The sequence below is a fragment of the Oncorhynchus mykiss genome, chromosome 5, assembly GCF_013265735.2.
Source record: "Oncorhynchus mykiss isolate Arlee chromosome 5, USDA_OmykA_1.1, whole genome shotgun sequence".
NCBI lineage: Eukaryota > Metazoa > Chordata > Actinopteri > Salmoniformes > Salmonidae > Oncorhynchus > Oncorhynchus mykiss.
Genome location: NC_048569.1, coordinates 84393189 through 84419567, shown reverse-complemented (window position 1 = coordinate 84419567; position 26379 = coordinate 84393189). Strand labels below are relative to the sequence as shown.

The 26379-nt window shown below is 47.6% G+C and overlaps 1 protein-coding gene across 1 annotated transcript; it reads left to right on the top strand.

Moving 5' to 3' along the window:
* Positions 1-245: 245 nt before the first annotated feature.
* On the top strand, positions 246-25918 carry LOC110523024 (fibronectin). Its single transcript, XM_036979072.1, has 31 exons — positions 246-517; positions 698-961; positions 2383-2643; positions 2785-3048; positions 3255-3515; positions 3849-4109; positions 5902-6168; positions 6416-6676; positions 9263-9520; positions 9730-9996; positions 10291-10551; positions 10961-11224; positions 11490-11750; positions 12163-12423; positions 12575-12835; positions 16128-16391; positions 16627-16887; positions 17236-17496; positions 17747-18007; positions 18206-18466; positions 18768-19025; positions 19159-19419; positions 19578-19850; positions 20294-20554; positions 20860-21120; positions 22555-22815; positions 23140-23400; positions 23622-23909; positions 24184-24420; positions 24852-24923; positions 25098-25918. Exons 2-31 carry the CDS (start codon positions 871-873, stop codon positions 25370-25372), a joined length of 7515 nt encoding a protein of 2504 aa, XP_036834967.1. The 5' UTR covers positions 246-517; positions 698-870; the 3' UTR covers positions 25373-25918.
* The last annotated feature ends 461 nt before the right edge of the window (positions 25919-26379 follow it).

The following is a 26379-nucleotide window of genomic DNA, read 5'->3' as shown; positions in this document are numbered from 1 at the left end:
ATCAGCTGTTTCCAGCTACAATAGTCATTTACAACATTAACCATGTCTACACTGTATTTCTGATAAATGTTATGTTATTTTAATTTCTAACTGACCCCACACTTTTGAACGGTATTGTACATGCAAAACCCAATACTGTACATCCAAAGACCAACTCAATCGCACACAAAGGCCTGGCAAACTACATCCCTAAACTCAGATCGTGAAATCCTTCACACACCATACTGACTAATCCTCGTCTCCCCGCTCTCCTCAGCTCCCTGCCCCCCTACGGCCCTCAGCGTTCAGCACTCTTGCAGCTCTGACAACATCTCTGTCTCCTGGGCGGCATCACATGGTTCCATCTCCTACACGGCTGTCGCCGTGAGCAACGAGGGCCACTGGTTGTCATGTAACACCAGCACAACAGCATGTGATATCTCAGGACTGTTGTGTGGACAGAAGTACCAAGTCTACGCTGCTGGAGTGGATAACAGCTGTGTAGGAGCCAAAAGCAACATATACATTGTCAATACTGGTATGTGTTTTTCTGAAGACTGGGACTAGATCTTGGGATAGAATAAACCCCACCACTTGTTACTGTCCTATTTACTGTGAAGAACACATCATAACACAGCTATACTATTGGAACAGAGCAAGCTCTTTAAAATAAACTTTGGATTCAACAGACCTCTGACCCTCCTCTCTCTCCTCCCAGCTCCCTGTGTTCCCACGGACGTGCAGAATGCCCTGGACTGCTTATCAGGTGTCCTCACTATCACCTGGCAACAGAGCGGCTACACCCCCAACCACTACCACGCCGAACTGACGAGCAGCGAGGGTTTGCTGACCGTGTGCGACACGAATGTGACCACCTGTGTGGTTTCCAGAATGCAGTGTGGTCTGACCTACAGTGTTGTGGTGGTGGCTCACGACGATGTGTGCAACAGCTCCTACAGCCCCGCACAGCAGGTCACAGCAGGTAGGATTCACCTCTACTGAAAAACACCATGGTTAATACTTATTGGCCATACATAGAAATAGTGGCATTCAGGGATATATTGATGACTACTAGAGAAATTAGTATCCTTGAGATACATTACAAAGTACTTAAAATAATCCTTCTTCACTATGACTAAAAGTATGTGGACACCTGCTCGTCGAACATCTCATTCCAAAATCATGGGCATTAATATGGAGTTGGTCCCCCCTTTGCTGCTATAACAGTCTCCTCTCTTCTGGGAAAGCTTTCCACTAGATGTTGGAACATTGCTGCAGGGACTTGCTCCATTCAACCACAAGAGCATTAGTGAGGTCGGTCACTGATGTTGGACCAGGCTCGCAGTCAGCGTTCCAATTCATTCCGAAGGTGTTCGATGGGGTTCGGGGCTTTGTGCAGGCCAGTCAAGTTCTTCCACACCAATCTCAACAAACCATTTCTGTATGGACCTTGCTTTGTGCACAGTGGCATTGTCATGCTGAAACAGGATAGGGCCTTCCCCAAAATGTTGACACTAAGTTGGAAGCACAGAATCGTCTAGAATGTCCTTGTATGCTGTAATGTTAAGATTTCCCTTCACTGGAACTAAGGGGCCTAGCCCAAACTATGAAAAACATCCCCAGACCATTATTCCATCTCCACCAAACTTTACAGTTGTCACTATGCATTCGGGCAGGTAGCGTTCTCCTGGCATCCTCCAAACAGAGATTTGTCCGTCAGACTGCCAGATGGTGAAGCGTGATTCATCACTCCAGAGAATGCGTTTCCACTGCTCCAGAGTCCAATTGTGGCGAGCTTAACACCCCTCCAGCTGACCCTTGGCATTGCTCAAGGTGATCTTAGGCTTGTGTGTGGCTGCTCGGCCATGGAAACCCATTTCACTAAGCTCCCGACGAACAGTTATTGTACTGATGTTGCTTCTGGAGGAAGTTTGGAAATCGGTAGTGAGTGTTGCAACCGAGGACAGACAATTTTTACGCACTGTGTGCACTTTAGCACTCGGCGGTCCCTTTCTGTGAGCTTGTGTGGCCTACCATTTTGCGGCTGAGCCGTTGTTGCTCCTAGACGTTTCCACTTCACAATAACAGCACTTACAGTTGACCGGGGCAGCTCTAGGAGGGCAGAAATTTGACGAACTGACTTGTTGGAAAGGTGGCATCCTATGACGGTGCCATGTTGAAAGTCACTGAGCTCTTCAGTAAGGCAATTCTACTGCCAATGTTTGTCTATGGAGATTGCATGACTGTGTGCTTGATTTAGACACCTGTCAGCAAGTGTGTTGCTGAAATAGCCAAATCTAATTTGAAGCGGTGTCCGCATACTTTTGTATATATGGTGTATCTGCCTCTCTCTTCTCTTATTTTATCTTCACTTCTCTCCTGTTCTCTTCTACCCCCTCTCAGCTCCCTGCCCTCCAGATGCAGTCAGTGCCGTGGTGGACTGTGCCACCAACGTTGTCACGGTAACCTGGGACAACAGCGTTGCCGATTTGCTGTACACAGTTACTGCTGAATGTCCCAGTGGTCAGCACTATACCTGCAACGTCACTGGAATGGGCTGTGACCTCAGCACCCTGTCATGTGGCACAGAGTACAATGTGACTGTCACCCCGTCACTTGGCGGCTGTGTCGGTGTCAACACACCGTCTCAGCTGGTCAAGACAGGTAGGGATCAATCAATCAATTAGTCAATCAGCTAAATGTCTGTAATTACATATCAGTGACATTTCTGTACATCTGCATAAATACTCATGAACCCGACACACACATAAACACAGACACACTGCTCTCTCTCTCTCCTTGTAGCGCCCTGCGTACCCCGCCTCACCGAGGTAGAGATGGACTGTCTATCAGATTCCGCCTGGGTGGTATGGGAGGAGTCAGCGGGTTCCGAGCTTTACGTTGCCGTGGCGACGGACAGCCAGGGGCAGACGTTTGAGTGTAACTCAACCAACAGTAACATGTGCGCTGTGCCAGACCTGCACTGCGGACTTAACTTTACCTTTACCCTCACCGCCTTAGACCAACAGTGCTCCAGCGCACCTAGCAACGCTGTGATGTCCGAGACAGGTGAGAGACTGACGTACTTAATGCATGATGGTTGTTAACATTTATATTGAAGTAGCTGAAATGTATAATTAGCAGTATATTGTCCTAGTGACATTTATATTTGGTTGGCATTTTGGCATTTTTCACAGTGTTTGGTTGTACCACCTGTGTATACTGTATGTGCACCTCACTGAACCTCTGTCCCCCATCCCCCCCATCCCCCCCAGCCCCTTGCCCTCCCCAAGACACGCAGACCAAGGTGGGTTGTGAGAACCATACGGTGAGTGTGTCCTGGACCCCCAGCGTGGGAGCGCTGATGTACACGGCCACCCTGGAGCGCACAGACGGAGAGACCACCTTCTGTACCACCGATGGGACAGGATGTGACATCACACAGCTGCCCTGCGGAGAGACGTACGTCCTGGCGGTAACCGCTGAGGGACGCACCTGTAACACCTCGGAGAGCATGGGGACTATTGTCAGAACAGGTACGCACACGCACGCACACACGTTTCTATCCTTGTGAGGACCTTGACAAAACACCTACTAACTGAGGACCAGTCTATCTATCTCACACATATTAAACACAGACAATACACCTCCTAAAATATTTAGCCACTCCACTGTCAGAGCTATTAGAACATCATTTTGTAGTCACAACATTTACATATCTGACACAGACAGAGTACATATTAAGAAGTAGTATGGGCACTCAACACTTCACCAAAAGCCATAGACCAGATCCCATTATAAACATCTCTCAGTCATGGCTTTACAGTGTTGCTGAATGAAAGTGATGTTAGTTCTATTCTTCCCCACAGTACCCTGCACACCCCAGCGTCTGCAGGCCAGTGTGAGCTGCAGCAGTAATGTGGCCAATATGATGTGGAACACCAGCCGTGGGGGTCAGCTCTACTCTGTAGAGGCTACCGGAACCGACGGACACGTTGCAGGATGCATGTCCCATGACACCCGCTGTGATCTCACCGGCCTGCACTGCGGCCAGCACTACACCGCCACCATGGTGGCACGAGACAGTGACTGCACCAGCCCTGTGAGTGACACTGTGGAGCTCAAGACAGGTGAGCTCACAACACACATATGGGAAAGTTGAAGTTGAAGTCAGAAGTCTACATACATTTAGGTTGGGGTCATTAAAACTAGTTTTTCAACCACTCTCCAAATTTCTTGTTAACAAACTATAGTTTTGGCAAGTCGGTTAGGACATCTACTTTGTGCATGACACAAGTAATTTTTCCAACAATAGTTTACAGACACATTATTACACTTATAATTCACCGTATCACAATTCCAGTCGGTCAGAGGTTTACATACTGTGCCTTTAAAAAGTTTGGAAAATTCCAGAAAATTCCATCATGGCTTTAGAAGCTTCTGATAGGCTAATTGACATCATTTGAGCCAATTGAAGGTGTACCTGTGGGTGTATTTCAAGGCCTACCTTCAAACTCAATGCCTCTTTGCTTGACATCATGGGAAAATCAACATTTAAAAAATCAGCCAAGACCTCCACAAGTCTGGTTCATCCTTGGGAGCAATTTCCAAATGCCTGAACATACCACGTTCATCTGTACAAACAATAGTACCCAAGTATAAACATCATGGGACCACGCAGAAATCATACCGCTCAGGAAGGAGACGCGTTCGGTCTCCTTGAGATAAATGTACTTTGGTGCGAAAAGTACAAATCAATCCCAGAACAACAGCAAAGGACCTTGGAAAGATGCTGGAGGAAACAGGTAGAAAAGTATCTATATCCACAGTGAAACGAGTCCTATATCGACATAACCTGAAAGGCCACTCAGCAAGGAAGGAGCCACTGCTCCAAAACCTCCACAAAAAAGCCAGTACGGTTTGTGTCTGCACATGGGGACAAAGATCGTACTTTTTGGAGAAATGTCCTCTGGTCCGATGAAACAAAATAGAACGTTTTGGTCATAATGACCATCGTTATGTTTGGAGGAAAAACGGGAAGGCTTGCAAGCCGAAGAACACCATCCCAACCGTGAAGCACGGGGGTGGCAGCATCATGTTGTGGGGGTGCTTTGTTGCAGGAGGGACTGGTGCACTTCACAAAATAGATGGCATCATGAGGGAGGACAATTATGTGGATATATTGAAGCAAGACATCAGTCAGGAAGTTAAAGCTTGGTCGCAAATGGGTCTTCCAAATGGACAATGACCCAAAGCATAATTCCAAAGTTGTGGCAAAATGGCTTGAGGACAACAAAGTCAAGGTATTGTATTGGCCATCATAAAGCCCTTACCTCAATACTATAGAAAATTTGTGGGTAGAACTGAAAAAGTGTGTGCGAGCAAGGAGGCCTACAAACCTGACTCAGTTACACCAGCTCTGTCAAGAGGAATGGGCCAAAATTCTCCCAACTTATTGTGGAAAGCTTGTGGAAGGCTACCCAAAACGTTTGACCCAAGTTTAACAATTGAAAGGCAATGCTACCAAATACTAATTGAGTGTATGTAAACTTCTGACCCACTGGGAATGTGATGAAAGAAATAAAAGCTGAAATAAATTATTCTCTCTACTATTATTCTGACATTTCACATTCTTAAATAAAGTGGCGATCCTAGCTGACCTAAGACAGGGAATTTTTACTAGGATTAAATGTCAGGAATTGTGAAAAACTGAGTTTAAATGTATTTGGCTAAGGTGTATGTAAACTTCCGACTTCAACTGTAGATATTCATAAACACTCACAGCGATGTAAAAAAATCCAGCCCATTGGTGAACACTCATATAACACGCATACACTGCATAGTACACCGCACACTAAGCCCTGACGTATCACCCTAAACCCAAACCTAACCATGTCCCTGTCTATGCCTGTACCCCTTCAGCACCCTGCATTCCTGCCACTGTGTCCACTGTGATGGACTGTACAGCCAACGCCATGCACGTGTCGTGGTCTAAGAGCTCGGGGGCTGACTCCTACATAGCCACCCTGCAGGACAGCGACGGAAGCTCCACCACCTGTCAAGCCCTGAGTGGAGCAGCCTCCTGTAACATCACCACACTCAGCTGTGGTCATATCTACCATGTCACTGTAGCTGCCTCCGACGGATCATGCAGCAGCCCATCTACTGATGTCACCGACACCCACGCAGGTAGGAAGGGATAAGGAAGTCTCACACACAGTCCCTCTATCTAGAGGGAACCATACTTAGGTCAGTCTGTCAGTCTGCAGTCAAACATACATTTTCCTGAATATCCATTTCAGGGCCTGTTTTGTTCACCATTTATATCAATGTTGTAGGCAAAGCACTGAAAAACTGAACCCATATGACTTATATTTGACCTAACTTGTACTTCCGAGACTACTCTCTTCCTCTATCCTTCTCTCTCTTCCACCAGCACCCTGTGCGCCTCGTAACATCGAGACAGTGATGGACTGCGAGGCCCGTGTTGCCATGGTGTCCTGGTCTATGAGTGCCGGGACTGTGTCCTACGTGGCTACAGCCACCACCCTGTCCGGCCACGCCGTCACCTGTGAGACCAGCAACACCTTCTGTGAGCTGGGGGGCCTGGCCTGCGGAGAGAGTTACTCTGTGTCTGTACAGGCCTGGGGAGAGAGCTGCAGTAGCATGGCTACCATGACAGGACAACTGGTCACTGGTCAGTTGATGCTTCCTCCATGTTATTGTATATTACCCTGACAAAAAAAATACTTTAGAATGTAATGATATTTACCGGTAACTTACAAAATAAAGGAAATACCAACATAAAGCATCTTAGTAGGGCGTTGGGCCACCACGAGCCAGAACAACTTCAATGCACCTTGGCATAGATTCTATATGTGTCTGGAACTCTATTAGAGGGATGCATCAACATTATTCCACAATAAATTTCATAATTTGATGTTTTGTTGATGGTGCTGGACAACGCTGTAGTGCTGAGTGATTAACTGACATTATAGTTATTTTTCATTTTTTAAACAACTAATTGACCGATGTCAGTTCAATTATTTGAATTCCACTTTGTGAGCTCAATGTGCAGATAAAACCTGAACTGTGCGTTGTAGTAGAGAGTTGTAGTTTTCAACAGGCTAATATTCTACATAGTTTAGCATAGAAAATGTGGTATTAACTACAATGACCATCTCTGCTTACACTTGTTCGGTCTATGCGGAGCAGATACGGAGACTGATAGAAGAAAGAACACATGATTGAGAGAGATAGAAAGAAGTTGCTTCGCAAGGGATTGATAGTTGGTATTCAGAAGTCATAAAAGTATGCCTTATTTACTTTGAATAACTACTAAAATAGTGATTTTGTCAGACAGCATAGGCAGCAGCTCTATAGAGATGAGATGATGACTTGGAATTAAATAATAGTCATCAAATAAAACAAATATACACAAATTGAAATAATGTAATAAGTAATGTTATTTAACGAGGTAGGCTAGTTGAGAACAAGTTCTCATTTACAACTGCGACCTGGCCAAGATAAAGCAAAGCAGTGCGACACAAACAACATGGAATAAACAAACATGCAGTCAATAATACAATAGAACATGTCTATATACAGTGTGTGCAAATGAGGTAGGATAAGGGAGGTAAGGCAATAAATAGGCCATAGTGGCAAAATAATTACAATATAGCAATTAGACACTGGAGTGATAGATGTGCAGAAGATGAGTGTGCAAGTAGAGATACTGGGGTGCAAAGGTGCAGAATAAATCAAATAAATAACAGTATGGGGGATGAGGTAGTTGGATGGGCTATTTACAGATGGGCTATGTACAGGTGCAGTGATCTGTGAGCTGCACTGACAGCTGGTGCTTAAAGTTAATGAGGGAGGGAGATATGAGTCTCCAGCTTCAGTGATTTTTGCAGTTCGTTCCAGTCATTGGCAGCAGAGAACTGGAAGGAAAGGCAGCCAAAGAAGGAATTGGCTTTTGGGATGACCAGTGAGATATACCTGCTGGAGCACGTGCTATGGGTGGGTGCTGCTATGGTGACCAGTGAGCTGAGATAAGGTGGGGCTTTACCTAGCAAAGACTTACAGATGACCTAGAGCCAGTGGGTTTGGCAACGAATATGAAGCGAGGGCCAGCCAACAAGAGCATACAGGTCGCAGTGGTGGGTAGTATATGGGGCTTTGGTGACAAAACAGATGGCACTGTGATAGACTGCATCCAATTTGCTGAGTAGTGTTGGAGACTATTTTGTAAATGACATCGCCAAAGTCAAGAATCAGTAGGATAGTCAGTTTTACGAGGGTATGTTTGGCAGCATGAGTGAAGGATGCTTTGTTGCGAAATAGAAAGCTGATTCTAGATTTAATTTTGGATTGGAGATGCTTAATGTGAGTCTGGAAGGAGAGTTTACAGTCTAACCAGACACCTAGGTATTTGTAGTTGTCCACATATTCTAAGTCAGAACCGTCCAGAATAGTGATGTTGGACAGGCGGGCAGGTGTGGGCAGCGATCGGTTGAAGACCATGCATTTAGTTTTCCTTACATTTAAGAGCAGTTGGAGGCCAAGGAAGGAGAGTTGTATGACATTGAAGCTCATGTGGAGGTTAGTTAACACAGTGTCCAAAGAAGAATAAATGATGGTTATTAAGTGATAAGCAGTAATGGGCAGTTACTGCCACTTTTATTGTTTTATTCAGTGTTGTTACAGAATTCAACCCACATAATACATAGTGCATTTAATATTAAAAAACAACAACATTGAAAGCGAAATCAAAAACCGTGATCAGTTTTTTATTCTGAAACCGAAACGACTTCAAAAAGCACTAACCGCTCAGCACTAAAACCGCGTCTCAGGCACCGCTCCAGAATCTCCCAGAAGTATTAAATCGGGTTGAGATGTGGTGACTGAGACGGCCATGGCATATGGTTCACATCATTTTCAAGCTCATCAAACCGTTCAGTGACCACTCGTGCCCTGTGGATGGGGGTATTGTCATCCTATGGGGGAATAGCCATGGTAGCCAAAATAATGGGCTGGCCAGCATTTTTATACATGACCCTAAGCATGATGGGATGTTAATTGCTTAATTAACTCAGTAACCACACCATGTGTGGAAGCAACTGCTTTCAATACACTTTGTATCCCTCATTTACTCAAGTGTTTCCATTATTTGGGCAGTTACCGATACACTAAACCTTCTACATGTGGTATAATATTGCAATTAGATCCGTGCGATGGGATCTCCCCACTTCCAAGTCTACCTTATCTTGTCTGTTCTCAGAGCCCTGTGTACCTTTCCACCTGAGTGCTAAGTACAGCCTGACCATAGGCCAGGTGTTGTGGGATGTGAGTCAGGGTGCTACCCTGTACAGCGCTGAGGCAGTGACGGAGGAGGGTCACCTTATTAGCTGCAACACCAGTGACACCTACTGTGCCCTCTACAACATGGCCTGTAGCCAGGTGTACAACGTCACCGTCACCGCACACAACAACATCTGCCAAGGCATGGCTACGTCCAAGTCTATCAACCTCAAGACAGGTGAGTCCCTCTCACCTAGCTATGATAATACATAATACCCTACCCAGCTATAACACATAGACCAGTATAATGTACTGTACCACCGTGGCTACTGGATACACTCATATCTTCATATTATATTTTCATTTGAAACAGTAGTTCGAAGTTTTTCGAAGCAGCCATACCATCTGCATCGTTATCCATGGTGTCCCTTGTTGTGTGTGTTTCAGAGCCCTGTCCTCCCAACAATGTGGAGACAAGTGTTGACTGCGAGACTGGAACAGGCGCTATTTCCTGGGAGATGAGCGTTGGGGCAGTGGGATACATAGCATTCTTCAACGGACGCAATGGAGACTCTCTGTCCTGCCACACCTTGGCACACCACACTTCCTGTAGGGTAGAGGGACTGAACTGTGGCACAGTTTACTACGCCCGCGTCAGAGCCCTGGGAGACACTCTTAATAGCACTGACTCTACCACTGTTCTGCTGGCCTCAGGTCAGTAACATAGCAAGGGAACATTCCTTTAGTGGTGAGTACAGAAACAAATCTGAGATCAGGGACCGTATGTCTCAAGCATCTCAGAGTAGGAGAGCTGATTTAGGATCAGGTCCCTCATGTCCATATAATCTTATTGATTATGATCTAAAATGCTAAACTGATCTTAGATCAGTACTCTGAAACACTTGATACGTAAAGCCCCAGTATAATTGCCATTAAGAAAATTCACTGGATATAGTAGACAATAGAAAACAGATAAAGTACTAACGAGTTTCTCCGTCCCGTCCCCAGCTCCCTGTGTCCCCGCCAGCATGGAGGCAGAGGTGGACTGTGATAACGCCACGGCCCTGGTGACCTGGGGCTGGAGCAATGGAGCCCAGTCCTATATCCTCACTGCTTTGGGCAGCGACGGGCACCAGGCCTCCTGCCACACAGAGGAGAATTACTGCAACATGACCGAGCTGGCCTGTGGTGAGGACTACGAAATCACCCTGACCGCCATCAACCACAACTGCCAGGTGGAGACCCTGTCTGGGGTCAGCTTCAGCACACGTGAGTAGAGAGCACGGACACAGGAGCCTCAAACACTATTTATAATAGAGGATTATTGAGGAAAGTTAGTTTTTTACTTGTAATGACTGATATGTTGTAGTTTATCTACCTTAGTTGAATGCACTGACTATAAATCACTCTGGATAAGAGCGTCTGCTAAAAGACCAAAATGTTAATTAAAGAAATAGAGCTGTGGTCACTAAATCACAGAATTGTCATAACTATTGTTGGATGCATGTGCAATACAGTGCTCTAGTATCTACTAGCGCTAGTGTGTCATAGAAACCTGTACTGCGGTGCAGGTCTTTAGTGCCCTGTAATGCCTGTATGGTAATGTACAATAAGTTACCCTACTGTACAAACTCTCACATGGTCTGTATACTGACTCAATTTGACCTCTGACCCTTAGGTCCCTGTCCCCCCCTGCATGTGGGAGTGGACCTGCAGTGTGGGACCCGCACTGCCACCTTGTCCTGGGAGCAGAGAGAAGGGCTGCAGTTCTATGTTGCTAGCGCCACCTCCAGGGCTGGAGGATCTACTGGGTCCTGCAACACTAGCAGCTCTAGCTGCCAGTTCCCTGCTCTGGACTGTGGGGAGACCTACAGCTTCACTGTGACCGCCCACAGCAGCCTGTGTCAGAGTGAACTCAGCAACACTGTCGAGATCAAAACAGGTAAGACTTTTTCACCTGGTCAATCTACCTGTCAATCCCCTACTCTTCTACAATCTCTCACTGTTGTCATGTCCCTCTTGGATGTGCCTTATGTTGCACAATTCTGTGTACGTTTGATCAATTACGCACCTCCCAGCACTGACAATTCTATGATCAAAGAACAAAATGTACACACATTTATGTAGCAATATTCTTCATGCTATCAACAATTCAAAATTCAATGCAATAAAGTCCCCAACCCAACCTTTCCCTTTTACCTGCGTAGAACCTTGCCAGCCAGACCAGGTGACAGCTACAGGGTCATGCGACAGTGAGACAATGGTGGTTGTGGCGTGGGCCGAGGCCGAGGGGGCGGTGGTCTACATGGTGACGGCCATGGGAGACCTGGGATACATGACAGCGTTCCAGACCAATGAAAGCAGCCTGGAGGCGGAGCTGCCCTGCGGACAGACCTACAGCTTCACTGTGATTGGCCAGGACGAAAGTTGTGATAGCCCAATCAGTGATGCTGCAGAGTTCAGGACTGGTACGTGGAGATATTTAATAACTTCACAGAAATACACTCCTTATGTTTAGTGTTAAGTAAAGCAGGCTACGTATAATCTACTATCATGCTATGTATCTCATGGTCTAGATCTAGCCTATGTCCGTCCGTGCAGGTGCACAGCTCAATTCTGTGTCTCCATGTATGGGCCTTGATTATGGAAGCACATTCATGCCAAAACAAATCCAAACAAAGACTTTGCATCTGTTTACATACCCGGTCTCCTCCTGCAGCTATGACAGTATGTTGTCAAGGGCCAGGCTATAATTCAAATCAATTCAAGGGACTTTATTGGCATGGGAAACATATGTTTACAAATAACAATAAAAAGTGAACAGAAAATATTACAGTCACACAAGTCTATATGAGTGTAGTGTTGTGTTTCTGTCCCCAGCCCCCTGTGTGCCCCAGCATGTGGAGAGCTACACTGTGTGTGAGAACAGCCTGGGCTCAGTGAGCTGGGCCGAGAGCGAAGGGGCGGAGTCCTACACCGCTATCGCTGTCGGAACAGACGGCCACACCCACATGTGCACCACCAACTCTACCAGCTGCACCTGGGAGGACCTGCACTGTGGAGACCTCTACACCGTCCACGTCATCTCCAACGACTACCTGTGCAGCAGCTCCCCTAGCAACAGCACCACCGTACGCACAGGTAGGCACGACACACAACTCAGTCATACTATTGTCCCAGTTACCCCTTGTCTGTGGCACAGTTTTACCCACCACAGTTACCCACGTCTCCCCCATTGCCCAAATATTCATCCTGTTGGTGTTTAACTGTCTTGTTTTGTTATCTTCCACAGCTCCCTGCGTGCCCCAGAATCTGGTGCCCACTCTGGACTGTGGCAGGAGGGTTGGCTCCCTGACCTGGGACCTGAGCCACGGTGCAGACTTCTACATGGTGACTGCAGAGACCAACGCCGGCCACAAGGTGGAGCTGAGCACCAATGACACCAACGCTTACATCTCAGAGTTCCAGTGTGGTCAGGAGTACTACCTGTCTGCCCAGGCAGTGGATTCAGAGTGCAGGAGTGCACCCTCCCCCCCTGCAACACTCAGGACAGGTACATAACATCACACTCTCCCCCCCTGCAACACTCAGGACAGGTACATAACATCACACCCAGCCCACCTGCAACACTCAGGACAGGTACATAACATCACACCCAGCCCACCTGCAACACTCAGGACAGGTATGTAACATCACACCCAGCCCACCTGCAACACTCAGGACAGGTACATAACATCCCACTCTCCCCCCCGCAACACTCAGGACAGGTACATAACATCACACCCAGCCCACCTGCAACACTCAGGACAGGTACATAACATCACACTCTCCCCCCCTGCAACACTCAGGACAGGTACATAACATCACACCCAGCCCCCCTGCAACACTCAGGACAGGTACATAACATCACACCCAGCCCACCTGCAACACTCAGGACAGGTACATAACATCACACCCAGCCCACCTGCAACACTCAGGACAGGTACATAACATCACACCCAGCCCACCTGCAACACTCAGGACAGGTATGTAACATCACACCCAGCCCACCTGCAACACTCAGGACAGGTACATAACATCACACTCTCCCCCCCTGCAACACTCAGGACAGGTACATAACATCCCACTCTCCCCCCCGCAACACTCAGGACAGGTACATAACATCACACCCAGCCCACCTGCAACACTCAGGACAGGTACATAACATCACACTCTCCCCCCCTGCAACACTCAGGACAGGTACATAACATCACACCCAGCCCCCCTGCAACACTCAGGACAGGTACATAACATCACACTCTCTCCCCCTGCAACACTCAGGACAGGTACATAACATCACACCCAGCCCCCCTGCAACACTCAGGACAGGTACATAACATCACACCCAGCCCACCTGCAACACTCAGGACAGGTACATAACATCACACCCAGCCCACCTGCAACACTCAGGACAGGTACATAACATCACACTCTCCCCTCCTGCAACACTCAGGACAGGTACATAACATCACACCCAGCCCCCCTGCAACACTCAGGACAGGTACATAACATCACACCCAGCCCACCTGCAACACTCAGGACAGGTACATAACATCACACCCAGCCCACCTGCAACACTCAGGACAGGTACATAACATCACACCCAGCCCCCCTGCAACACTCAGGACATGTACATAACATCACACCCAGCCCACCTGCAACACTCAGGACAGGTACATAACATCACACTCTCCCCCCCTGCAACACTCAGGACAGGTACATAACATCACACCCAGCCCACCTGCAACACTCAGGACAGGTACATAACATCACACCCAGCCCACCTGCAACACTCAGGACAGGTATGTAACATCACACCCAGCCCACCTGCAACACTCAGGACAGGTACATAACATCACACTCTCCCCCCCTGCAACACTCAGGACAGGTACATAACATCCCACTCTCCCCCCCTGCAACACTCAGGACAGGTACATAACATCACACCCAGCCCACCTGCAACACTCAGGACAGGTACATAACATCACACTCTCCCCCCTGCAACACTCAGGACAGGTACATAACATCACACCCAGCCCACCTGCAACACTCAGGACAGGTACATAACATCACACCCAGCCCACCTGCAACACTCAGGACAGGTATGTAACATCACACCCAGCCCACCTGCAACACTCAGGACAGGTACATAACATCACACTCTCCCCCCCTGCAACACTCAGGACAGGTACATAACATCCCACTCTCCCCTCCGCAACACTCAGGACAGGTACATAACATCACACCCAGCCCACCTGCAACACTCAGGACAGGTACATAACATCACACTCTCCCCCCCTGCAACACTCAGGACAGGTACATAACATCACACCCAGCCCACCTGCAACACTCAGGACAGGTACATAACATCACACCCAGCCCACCTGCAACACTCAGGACAGGTACATAACATCACACTCTCCCCCCCTGCAACACTCAGGACAGGTACATAACATCACACCCAGCCCACCTGCAACACTCAGGACAGGTACATAACATCACACCCAGCCCACCTGCAACACTCAGGACAGGTACATAACATCACACTCTCCCCCCCTGCAACACTCAGGACAGGTACATAACATCACACCCAGCCCCCCTGCAACACTCAGGACAGGTACATAACATCACACCCAGCCCACCTGCAACACTCAGGACAGGTACATAACATCACACTCTCCCCCCCTGCAACACTCAGGACAGGTACATAACATCACACCCAGCCCACCTGCAACACTCAGGACAGGTACATAACATCACACCCAGCCCACCTGCAACACTCAGGACAGGTACATAACATCACACTCTCCCCCCCTGCAACACTCAGGACAGGTACATAACATCACACCCAGCCCCCCTGCAACACTCAGGACAGGTACATAACATCACACCCAGCCCACCTGCAACACTCAGGACAGGTACATAACATCACACCCAGCCCACCCGCAACACTCAGGACAGGTACATAACATCACACCCAGCCCACCTGCAACACTCAGGACAGGTATGTAACATCACGCCCAGCCCACCTGCAACACTCAGGACAGGTACATAACATCACACACAGCCCACCTGCAACACTCAGGACAGGTACATAACATCACACCCAGCCCACCTGCAACACTCAGGACAGGTACATAACATCACACCCAGCCCACCTGTAACACTCAGGACAGGTACATAACATCACACTCTCCCCCCCTGCAACACTCAGGACAGGTACATAACATCACACCCAGCCCACCTGCAACACTCAGGACAGGTACATAACATCACACCCAGCCCACCTGCACGACACAGATGTCATACATACACTCACAGACACTGTGTAGAACAATTAGTTACAAACAGGTACTGTGACAGGTGCTACACTGTTATTAAGCACACCAATGTAACCATAAACAAACGCAGGTTGACATTTATTGGGATGAATCTTGTCCTGGAAGCAGCTTTGCAGGGTGGTCACAAGCAGGCCTAGCCAAAAAGTCATAAACCTAACCCTAACCCTAAACTTAACCTTAACCACACAGCTAACCTTATGCCTAACCCTAAACGTAACCCAAACCACACAGATAACCTTATGCCTAACCCTAAATTAAGAACAAAAAGCACATTTTGGCCAATTTTGACTTTGTGGCTGGCCCATCAAGCAGATACTGCTCAGCTCTGCCTCCAGAACAATATTCATCCCAATAAATGTCAACTTGCTAAACAAACATGTCCACTTTCACCAAGCACACCTGTATGCCTTCTTAAAGATTTTAATCTGTGCATAACTCATATTCTTTTCATCTTCCCTCCTTCAGAGCCCTGCAATCCCACCTCCATCTCTAGCGCGATGGACTGTCTCTCCAACATCGCCGTGGTAATGTGGGCGGTGTCCGACGGTGGAGCCGAGTACTACACCGCCACGGTGGAACACGAGGACGGCCAATCAAAGAGCTGCATGTCGTCCAGCTTCCAGTGCGGCATGCCCGACCTGCGCTGTGGACAGAACTATACCGTTACCGTCACCGCATCCAACCAACATTGTCACTCCGACCCCAGTGTCGTCAACACCCTGACCACAGGTGAGACAGACAACAGGACACTTCAACACAAGAGAGAAAGACCAGACTAGCAGAAGAGAGGTCCTTGCACAACTAACAAACTAAGAGACCATGCTAAACTGTGATAGAAATAAACATGTCACATATGGACCAGAGACCAGGCAGGTTACAGAGGTCTCTGAATCCACATCCAAAGACTACCAAAATGCATATGTTCCCTCTCAAAAGATGAACCCTTCTCGGTCCCTCTCCACAGTTCCCTGTGTCCCTACCCATGTTGTGGCCGTTATGGACTGTTCTGACAACACAGCCTCAGTGACCTGGAGCCCCACCCAGGGCGCGCTGTCCTACAGAGCCATGGCTCAGAGCCCCCGCGGCGCCCTCTCCTCCTGCGAGAGCACTGACCCACAATGCATCCTGGCCAACCTGATCTGCGGAGTGCCCTACACCGTGCAGGTGGTGGCGGTGAACGAGCGCTGCTCCAGCCTGCCCAGCCACTTGGCAGAGTTCCAGACAGGTGAGATACTGTACACACCAGGTAGTACCTGTACACTGCATACACAGTCAGAACACAGAGCACATAGTAGGTCTAACTGTACACACCAGGTAGTACCTGTACACTGCATACACAGTCAGAACACAGAGCACATAGTAGGTCTACCTGTACTCAACAGGTCAAACAGCCCAGGTTGATAATGTAGAAGTTCGGCCGATAGAAAAATCACCTCATCTCACCTTTAGTCTCACCCAACACCTTATATATAATTCTCTCATTTACGGTGGGTCTTCCACGCTCTAGTGTCTACCAATGTACTATTCTCCCTGTATTACTTTCCCACTCATACGACACTCCTCTCCCCTGCAGTCCCCTGTACCCCTGAGATCACTGGGGTTCTCCTGGACTGCTACACAGACTCAGTTCTGCTGGAGTGGGCCTACGCTGAGGGAGCTGTGTCCTACATCGCCACGGCTCAGTCAGGGGACAAACAGACAGCCACCTGCAACACAAACCACACCAACTGTGAACTTATGGAGCTAGCCTGTGGACAGACATACACTGTCACCTTGAGGGCATCTGATGGCCAGTGTGACAGCTTCCAGAGCACCAGCGTGAAAGTGTCATCAGGTGAGTTAACTATACTAGACACAACAACTACCATTGTATAATGCAGATGCCAGAAGGAGACAATTATGCGAGAGATGTCACTGATCCAGCATACTGTAATAACTCATCAGCATCGAGTTGAAAAATATTAGTATATTAATGCTATTGTTAGCATTAACATTCATACAGTTCTCATTTCAAGTGAACGCATCATAAAAGTTTGTGTTAGCAACGTGAATATTGGTCTCTCTCTCCTCCTCTCCCTTCCCAGTCCCCTGTCCTCCCCAGGCTGTTGTATCGCAGCTTAACTGTTTAGCTAACTCAGCCCGTGTTGAGTGGGAGAGCAGCAGTGGAGTAGACTCCTACACCGTCCAGGCTATGAGCATGGAGGGAGACGTGACCGGCTGCGAGACCGATGGAAACGTCTGTTCCATATTGGACCTCGTCTGCGGCTCCACCTACAACATCAGTGTCAACGCCGTGAGCAACGAGTGCAACGAATCAGAGAGCACCCTCATACAGATGCAGACAGGTTAGTCCTGCCCCTGACGATAACACACCCTCTCCTGTGACCTGTCACCCTCTCATTCCAACCATGTGTTTATACTGTATACAGTACGTACTGTATGTGCACGGTGGATGTACCTGTGCACGGTGTATGTACCTGTGCACGGTGTATGTAACTGTGCACGGTGTATGTAACTGTGTACTCTCTCTCCTTCTCTCTCAGCGCCCTGTGTACCTGAGCAGTTGGAGGCCAATATGGACTGTGACTCTGGCTCTGTGTCAGTATCTTGGGAGCCTAGCAACGGTGCCACCTCCTACACAGCTGTTGCCCAGGGCAACGGTGGCTACGCATCATCATGCAACAGCAGTGACACCTCTTGCCAGTTCCCTGAGCTGCTGTGTGGCCTGTCCTACAGCATCACCGTTCAAGCCTCTGACGATGTGTGTAACAGCGCAGACAGCAGCGCCGTACAACTCAACACATGTAAGGTCGTCACCCTACATGTAGCATTTAGTGTACCTGGACACAGGTAGATTCATTATAATAGAGAACAGCTGCACACACCTGCTGGTGGTAGCCAGACACTCAGCTTCAATGCAATTGATTGAATGTTTGATCATGTTTGGGCAGCAAGCTGCCATTGTTAGGGTTTTGTCTGGGTCGTCACACACCACAGATTATTGCAGCTTGCCCCAGTATTTCCAGAGCCCTATATTCCCCTCTAACCAGGTATGTTTTCTGCAGTAGATTCCTTTCTAACCTCTAAGGGTTTCTCTGTGTGCAGTACTCTGTGAGCCCCAGAATGTCAGTGCTCAGATGGAGTGCGGAAGCAACGCTGGACTGGTGTCATGGGAACAGGGAGAGCTTGTGTCTTCCTACCTGGTGCGTGCGGTCAGCCCCGACGGACACCGGACCCAGTGTGACAGCAACGCCACCAGCTGCAGACTACCCAGCATGCACTGTGGCCAACAGTACAACCTAACCGTCACAGCCCAGGACGGGAGTTGTGACAACAGCAATGCGTACCTGAGCCTGCAGTCTGGTAGGTTATTGATTGATTGAACTATCAGTCTCAATTAACCAAAAGATGCCACAATACATACTGTAAGAGTACATCAGAATGCGGAGACAATTAAAATGTTCTTCCATTCTCTCTCCTCCCTGTCTCTTTTCAGTCCCCTGTAACCCCACCAACGTGCAGGCATCCCTCCAGTGCCTCTCTAACTCTGCAGCGGTGACATGGGAGCGGGCCAGCGGCGCGGTGTTGTACCAGGCTGTAGGCACAACAGATGGAGGTCACCAGGCAATGTGTAACAACAGTCAGACACACTGTGATCTGAGCGGACTGCAGTGTGGACAGACCTACAACGTCACTGTGGTCTCCAAAGACGACACCTGCAGCAGCGTAGACAGCGACACGGCACACGTCAGGACAGGTAAAGGGAGAATTGACCTCTACATTACAGCAGATTGGAGTTTGAATTATTCAATCTTGTTCGGTGGGCAGCTCTGCCTTGATGCAGAAACAAATGTGACACCACTATAGTTTTAGAAACCTGAGATTATCACTAGCCTCCTCTGTCTCTCCTCGCAGCTCCCTGCCCTTCCCAGGACGTGGCTGTGGATGTACAGTGTGCCGCCGGCTCCATGATGGTCACATGGTCCGCCAACCCTAACGCCGAATCCTTCCATGTGACGGCTGTGACCAGCGGCTCCGCCGACCTGTCATGTGACTCCAGGGGTCTTCCAATAAGAACCGGGTGTTCCATTGAGAACCTTCCATGTGGACACCTCTACAGCGTCACGGTTACCTCCATCAGAGGTGGCTGTAAGAGCAAAGTCAGTGGTGCCGTAGCGGTGTCCTCAGGTAAGACCAGAACACAGGTGACCCTCACACTGCATTCATAGGAAGTGTTACACACACACACACACACTGCATTCATAGGGGAGTGTTACACACACACACACACACACTGCATTCATAAGGGAGTGTTACACACACACACTGCATTGTTACACATACACTGCATTCATAGGGGAGTGTTACACACACACTGCATTCATAGGGGAGTGTTACACACAGTCTCCAGGAGGAACGAGATTATTCCATCCACACCTGCTGTGTAGACCAGAACCGAACGAAAAGAAACACTCCTTTTTATGTGCGTGCTTTTCCCTTTTCTCCATGGATGTAGAACAAACAGTAGAACAGTAGAACCAACAGTAGAACAAACAGTAGAACAGTAGAACAAACAGTAGAACCAACAGTAGAACAGTACCATTAAAACCTTTTTTTCTCCCCTTCCACAGCTCCATGTGTCCCCCAGAATGCTAAAGGTAGTCTGGACTGTATTTCTAACTCTGTCTGGGTGTCTTGGGATGCCTCCACCGGGGCTCAGACATACACAGTCCTGGCCAACGGCGGCGGAGGTGTTAACTCCACCTGCACTTCTTATTCTACTGCCTGTAATGTGCCTGACCTGGCCTGCGGAACCCAGTACACCTTCCATGTGACTGCTGTCAACACACACTGTCAGAGCTCACCCAGTAATACCTTCCAGATCGAGACAGGTACGTTACACACTGTCAGAGCTCACCCAGTAATACCTTCAGATCGAGACAGGTACGTTACACACTGTCTGAGCTCACCCAGTAATACCTTCCAGATCGAGACAGATACGTTACACTCTAGTTGTTCTTTATGATTTTGTGCTCAGACTCAGGTGCAAATGAAATTCTGTTCAGTTCATGGGCAATAAAATATTAATTTATAAATGACCTCACAGTAGTCTTAACTGTCCTATCTCCTAACCTGACTGTTCTCTGGCGGTGTACAGTCTGTGACTCTATAACTGAACTACCTTTCTTCTCTTTAGGTCCTTGCGCCCTGAAAACCATCACCGCGGTGAACGCATGCCATAGCAGCAGTATCGTGGTTAGCTGGGAGCATACAGAGTTATCTCCTACCATCGTGGCAACGGCAGAGGGACAAGACCAATCCATGTTCACCTGTAACAGCACGTCCACTTCCTGTGAGCTCATGGGAGTGCGCTGCGGCATGCACTACACCATCATCGTCTCCGTCCCCTCCGACAAGTGCAGCACCTTGAGGAGCCCACCAAAAAAGATCAACACAGGTAACTAGACCACTCCACCACTAGGACACCTTACTCTTGGTCAACACCGGTATCTAGAGTACTCCACCACGACACTAGAATCAACACAGGTATCTAGAGTTCTCCACCACGACACTAGAATCAACACAGGTATCTAGAGTTCTCCACCACGACACTAGAATCAACACCGGTATCTAGAGTACTCCACCACGACACTAGAATCAACACAGGTATCTAGAGTTCTCCACCACGACACTAGAATCAACACAGGTATCTAGAGTTCTCCACCACGACACTAGAATCAACACAGGTATCTAGAGTTCTCCACCACGACACTAGAATCAACACAGATATCTAGAGTTCTCCACCACGACACTAGAATCAACACAGGTATCTAGAGCTCTCCACCACGTCACTAGAATCAACATAGGTATCTAGAGTTCTCCACCACGACACTAGAATCAACACAGGTATCTAGAGTTCTCCACCATGACACTAGAATCAACACAGGTATCTAGAGTTCTCCACCACGACACTAGAATCAACACAGGTATCTAGAGCTCTCCACCACGTCACTAGAATCAACACAGGTATCTAGAGCTCTCCACCACGTCACTAGAATCAACACAGGTATCTAGAGTTCTCCACCACGACACTAGAATCAACACAGGTATCTAGAGCTCTCCACCACGTCACTAGAATCAACACAGGTATCTAGAGTTCTCCACCACGACACTAGAATCAACACAGGTATCTAGAGTTCTCCACCATGACACTAGAATCAACACAGGTATCTAGAGCTCTCCACCACGTCACTAGAATCAACACAGGTATCTAGAGCTCTCCACCACGTCACTAGAATCAACACAGGTATCTAGAGTTCTCCACCACGACACTAGAATCAACACAGGTATCTAGAGTTCTCCACCACGACAACAGGACATATTAGGATACATTAGTCATGGTCAACACAGGAAGTAAAAAGTACCCCACCACTATATTATGACGTATAAAGATTCATTACCCACGGTCAACACAGGAAGTAAAAAGTACCCCACCACTATATTGTGACGCATAAAGAGTCATTACCCATGGTCAACACAGGAAGTAAAAAGTACCCCACCACTATATTGTGACGCATAAAGAGTCATTACCCATGGTCAACACAGGAAGTAAAAAGTACCCCACCACTATATTGTGACGCATAAAGAGTCATTACCCATGGTCAACACAGGAAGTAAAAAGTACCCCACCACTATATTGTGACGCATAAAGATACATGGTTGACGAGAAACAGCACATAATAAAGCAAAATCAACAATGATTGCAATCAATACTGAGCAACACACTGAGCTCTACACCATACATACTGAATACAGAGAGACTGTATTACTGAGGGGGTTGTTACTAGCTATCCCAATATCCTGATACTTTTCCTCTAACCTCTGCCTCCAGCTCCCTGTGTTCCTGAGGATGTGACAGTGGTAGCGTCCTGCAAGGCAGAAGGTACAGTGGTGTCCTGGGCTCACTCCTTGGTGGCCCAGTCCTACCTCCTCACCGCCACCAGCCGAGACGGTGACGTCCGCACCTGTAACAGCTCTGTGAACAAATGTACCCTGGCTAAGCTCCACTGTGGTCAGCCCTACACATTCAGCGTGACTGCCAGCGCCAGCACCTGCACCAGCAAGGCCAGCCCCAACGTCACCTTCAGCACAGGTACATTAGGATACAGCAGATAGCAGTACAGTATTCTCTGTTCAGTATATACAGTATATAAGAACATGGATCGAAGGGAACATTTTGTTCCGAAGGATCAGACAATTGACATCAAATACCCGATTATTCGATCCAAATGTTCCTTTTGATCAATGTTCCTTTGATGCACTTCTCATCAAGTACACCATCCCTCCTTTTATACTGACTTTAAAAACTCCAATCTGCTATAATGTAGAGGTATTCTGTAACATAACATTGCTGTTGTATTCAAGTAACATTGCACTGCACCATTGTTAGAACATTGCGTCTATTCTCTTCTCCCAGTGCCCTGTGACCCCATTGGCCTGTCCGTTCATGTCCAGTGTGAGACTAGCTCAGGCGTGCTGTCCTGGTCCCCCAGCCAGGGCTCTGTGGGGTACTACGGCTTTGCCCAGTCTGAGGATGGGGACATGCTGTACTGTGACAGCATGGACACCTCCTGCACAATCCAGGGTCTTGACTGTGGAGCCATGTACAACTTCTCTGTTCTGGCCTCTGATGGAGTCTGCAACAGCTCATACAGCCAACCCCTGCTTGAGGGAGCAGGTAATAACCCATCCAGTTATTTCAGCTAGAGATGGTTGAGGAGTAGAGTCAGTGAATGAATGACATCAGGAGGACAGGGAACACTGCATACAGTACAATGTATTCAAACGGTCTAATCAGATACTGGCTAACTAATATAGAGATTAATGCAATAGTATAGATTCTAATGATCTTGATTTCTTCTCTCTATCCTTTCTAACCTCCTTCCTCTCTCGTCCTAGCCCCCTGCGCCCCTGCCAAAGTGCGGAACCGCATGCAACTAATCGGCAAGACCCACTTTGCCCGTACCTCCTGGAGTGCGGTCGTCTGCCCCAATGTCGAGTACCTGGTTGAGATGACCGGCAGTATCCTGGATGACCCGCAGGCCATGTTTGATGTCTCGTCCTATTGGATAAAGTACACCTTCTTTGAGTTGGCCCTGCCCTGTGGCTCCTCCTACAGTCTGACAGTCCGTACCAGGAACTCTGCCGGAACCAGCAAGCCCTCCACCCCCATTACTGGGACAACAGGTATGTTAACTAAACAGGGAGCCATAAGGGTTTGAATGTGGACACTGATTTAATATTATGATGGAAATGCAAATGATCAGCAATGCTACTGGTCTGCAATGCTACTGAATTCAGTCAGTCTATTCTGAGGGTAATGTGACCTTAGTCTATAAAAAGAGTGACAGTTTTGGCTGGGAAGTTACTTCTGCCCTGAGGTGGGGGATTATCCTGAGAGTAGGGCTGAGGGATGTTTATTCCAGAGTTGACATTAGTAAACCAACCCTTTCCCTTCCAGCTCCCTGCGCACCTCTGGGCGTGAACTACACGGGTGACAACACGCCTGCCATGCTGTCCTGGGAGGCTGCAGTGTTCGCCACACAGTACACCGTCTACGACGTGACCGGAGACAGCCGCACGCAGATGTGTTCCACCACGGAACTGTCCTGTCAGCTTAACAACGTCCAGCCAGGCGCCATCGAGGTTACCGCTAGCAACGCTGTGGGAGAGAGCGTCCCCACCAAAGACATCAACGGTGAGATCGGAAAATATGATACAGAAGGAAAATATTCATAGTAGGCAAATTAGGCCTTGGACATTGTTTTGCCTGTTTTTATCAGTGATTCCAAGTGAATCCAACCACACTGATGAATAAACCACTGTGATGGGGGATATCATCCATATCGATGACAAATTCGTATCGTTGTATGTACAATGGTGGAGTAAATATCGTGTTCATCATAAACAATGAACTAGTTACTACTTGAAACTGCTACTAGAGGTCGATTCGCGCAATTTGAGCCATTATGGCGCTGGCGCAACATCTCTCTGAATCAATGCCAGTTCAAGTGGACTAAATCTGATATGGATCATCAATATGGATGATGATAAATCTCTACTGCACATGGTGTTGTGATTGTATTCAAGCTTTCAATAACACAGTCTATCTTTGATCCTCTTTCTCAGGGCCATCAAATCGCCACAGAAGAGATCTGGGGATGGCAAAGCCTGCCACATTTGCTGAATTCCGCATCAGAGGTGAGCACATTCTCAAACTGCCACCCCATCTCTAATCTTTGCACCATATATGCATAATTATATTCCTCACACTCTCAAAATAGTTCATGTCTAGTCTACAAATATGCTAAAGGTCAAACAAATAGTGAAATCAATGGTTCATAATAACATTACTTTTCCTCCTTCCCTTCACAGAGGAGCTGTCCGAACCCAAGGTGTTAGTTGCTACGGTAACAGGTGTTTCTCTGCACATGGAGTGGGCACCGGTGAGGGACGCCACCCTCTACACCATTATCATCGTCCAAGAAGACACACCCTCCAGACGCCAGGTGCTGACCGTCTCTGAAGAGCTGACCAATGTGAACGACCTCGAGCCCTCCACAAGATACTGCATCTTTGTCTCGGCCAAGAACGAACACACCCAGAGCAACTACTCCAAGGAGTGTGTCACTACTGGAGTCCCCATGTGATTGGCTTGACTTTCACCCCAACCAAATGGACATTACGGTTACCAGGGCAACCACCAATCGATGTAGTGTAAAGAGAATCATCAGTGACTGCTTCCTATCTCTAGAAGTAAACACGCAAGGCAGAAGAGAGGCTTTTCAACAGACTGAGGGACAGGGAGGGGTTACTGTTGTTAAGCTTAAATTACTATCACAAAAGGCAGTCTTTATCACATAGATGATCCTACTAAAGCTATGTTATTTTCGATTAACTTGAAAGCTGAAATGTGGTATTTTTTTGTTGTTACTTTTTAGAGCTAGGTATCATTTTCTTGTTTTTTGTAGTCGGTAAGATAGCAGCATGTGTCTTTATAATGTGTAGTTCTTTGAAAAAAGTATGCCTAAAAATGTATTTTTATTTATCCTCAAATTGTTATTTTTTGAGACCTACACGAACAACTTTTCTGTCCACTAAATTTATTTTAGATTCTTCAGTTGGTTGTATACATGATTTGAAACAAAGAAAAAGAAGATCAAGAGAGCAAATAAATGCTATCAAGCAAGTAGTAATTTATGAAGCAATATTTTTGTTAACCATACAGTATGTGTCCTATCTGATGTACTATACAGCTTGTCTCAAAACTATAGCTACAATAGGTATTTTTATATCAAGCACAGATTTAAGGAATAAAAGTATGTTAAACATTAAAATAGTTATTCTCCATAAAGAGCAGAAGATATCAAAGTCCTGGGTCTTTCACTTGGCAGCTATCATTGTATCCATTATATATAACAGCCAATGATGACTCCTCATCTACATTATCTACAGTAGTTGTATGGGAGTCTGGATGATGGGAGTCAATACTTTTGATTTCATGTACTATAGGAAACATTTCTGCATGGACCCGAAAGACAAGTTAGAATGTTGAACTCGAACCATTCGGGCAGACAGATCAATTGATATCTGAGCATCAGCAGACTCAAACAAATGGACATACTTGATGCAACCCAGGAGCCTGTGAGACCCATGT

Excerpts from the sequence above, each read along its gene's own strand:
- LOC110523024 (XM_036979072.1), top strand. The coding sequence starts at position 871 with ATGCAGTGTGGTCTGACCTACAGTGTTGTGGTGGTGGCTCACGACGAT. Across the intron at positions 9,997-10,290 it reads CACTGTTCTGCTGGCCTCAG|CTCCCTGTGTCCCCGCCAGC; the intron begins GTCAGTAACATA and ends TCCCGTCCCCAG. Across the intron at positions 16,888-17,235 it reads CTTGGCAGAGTTCCAGACAG|TCCCCTGTACCCCTGAGATC; the intron begins GTGAGATACTGT and ends TCTCCCCTGCAG.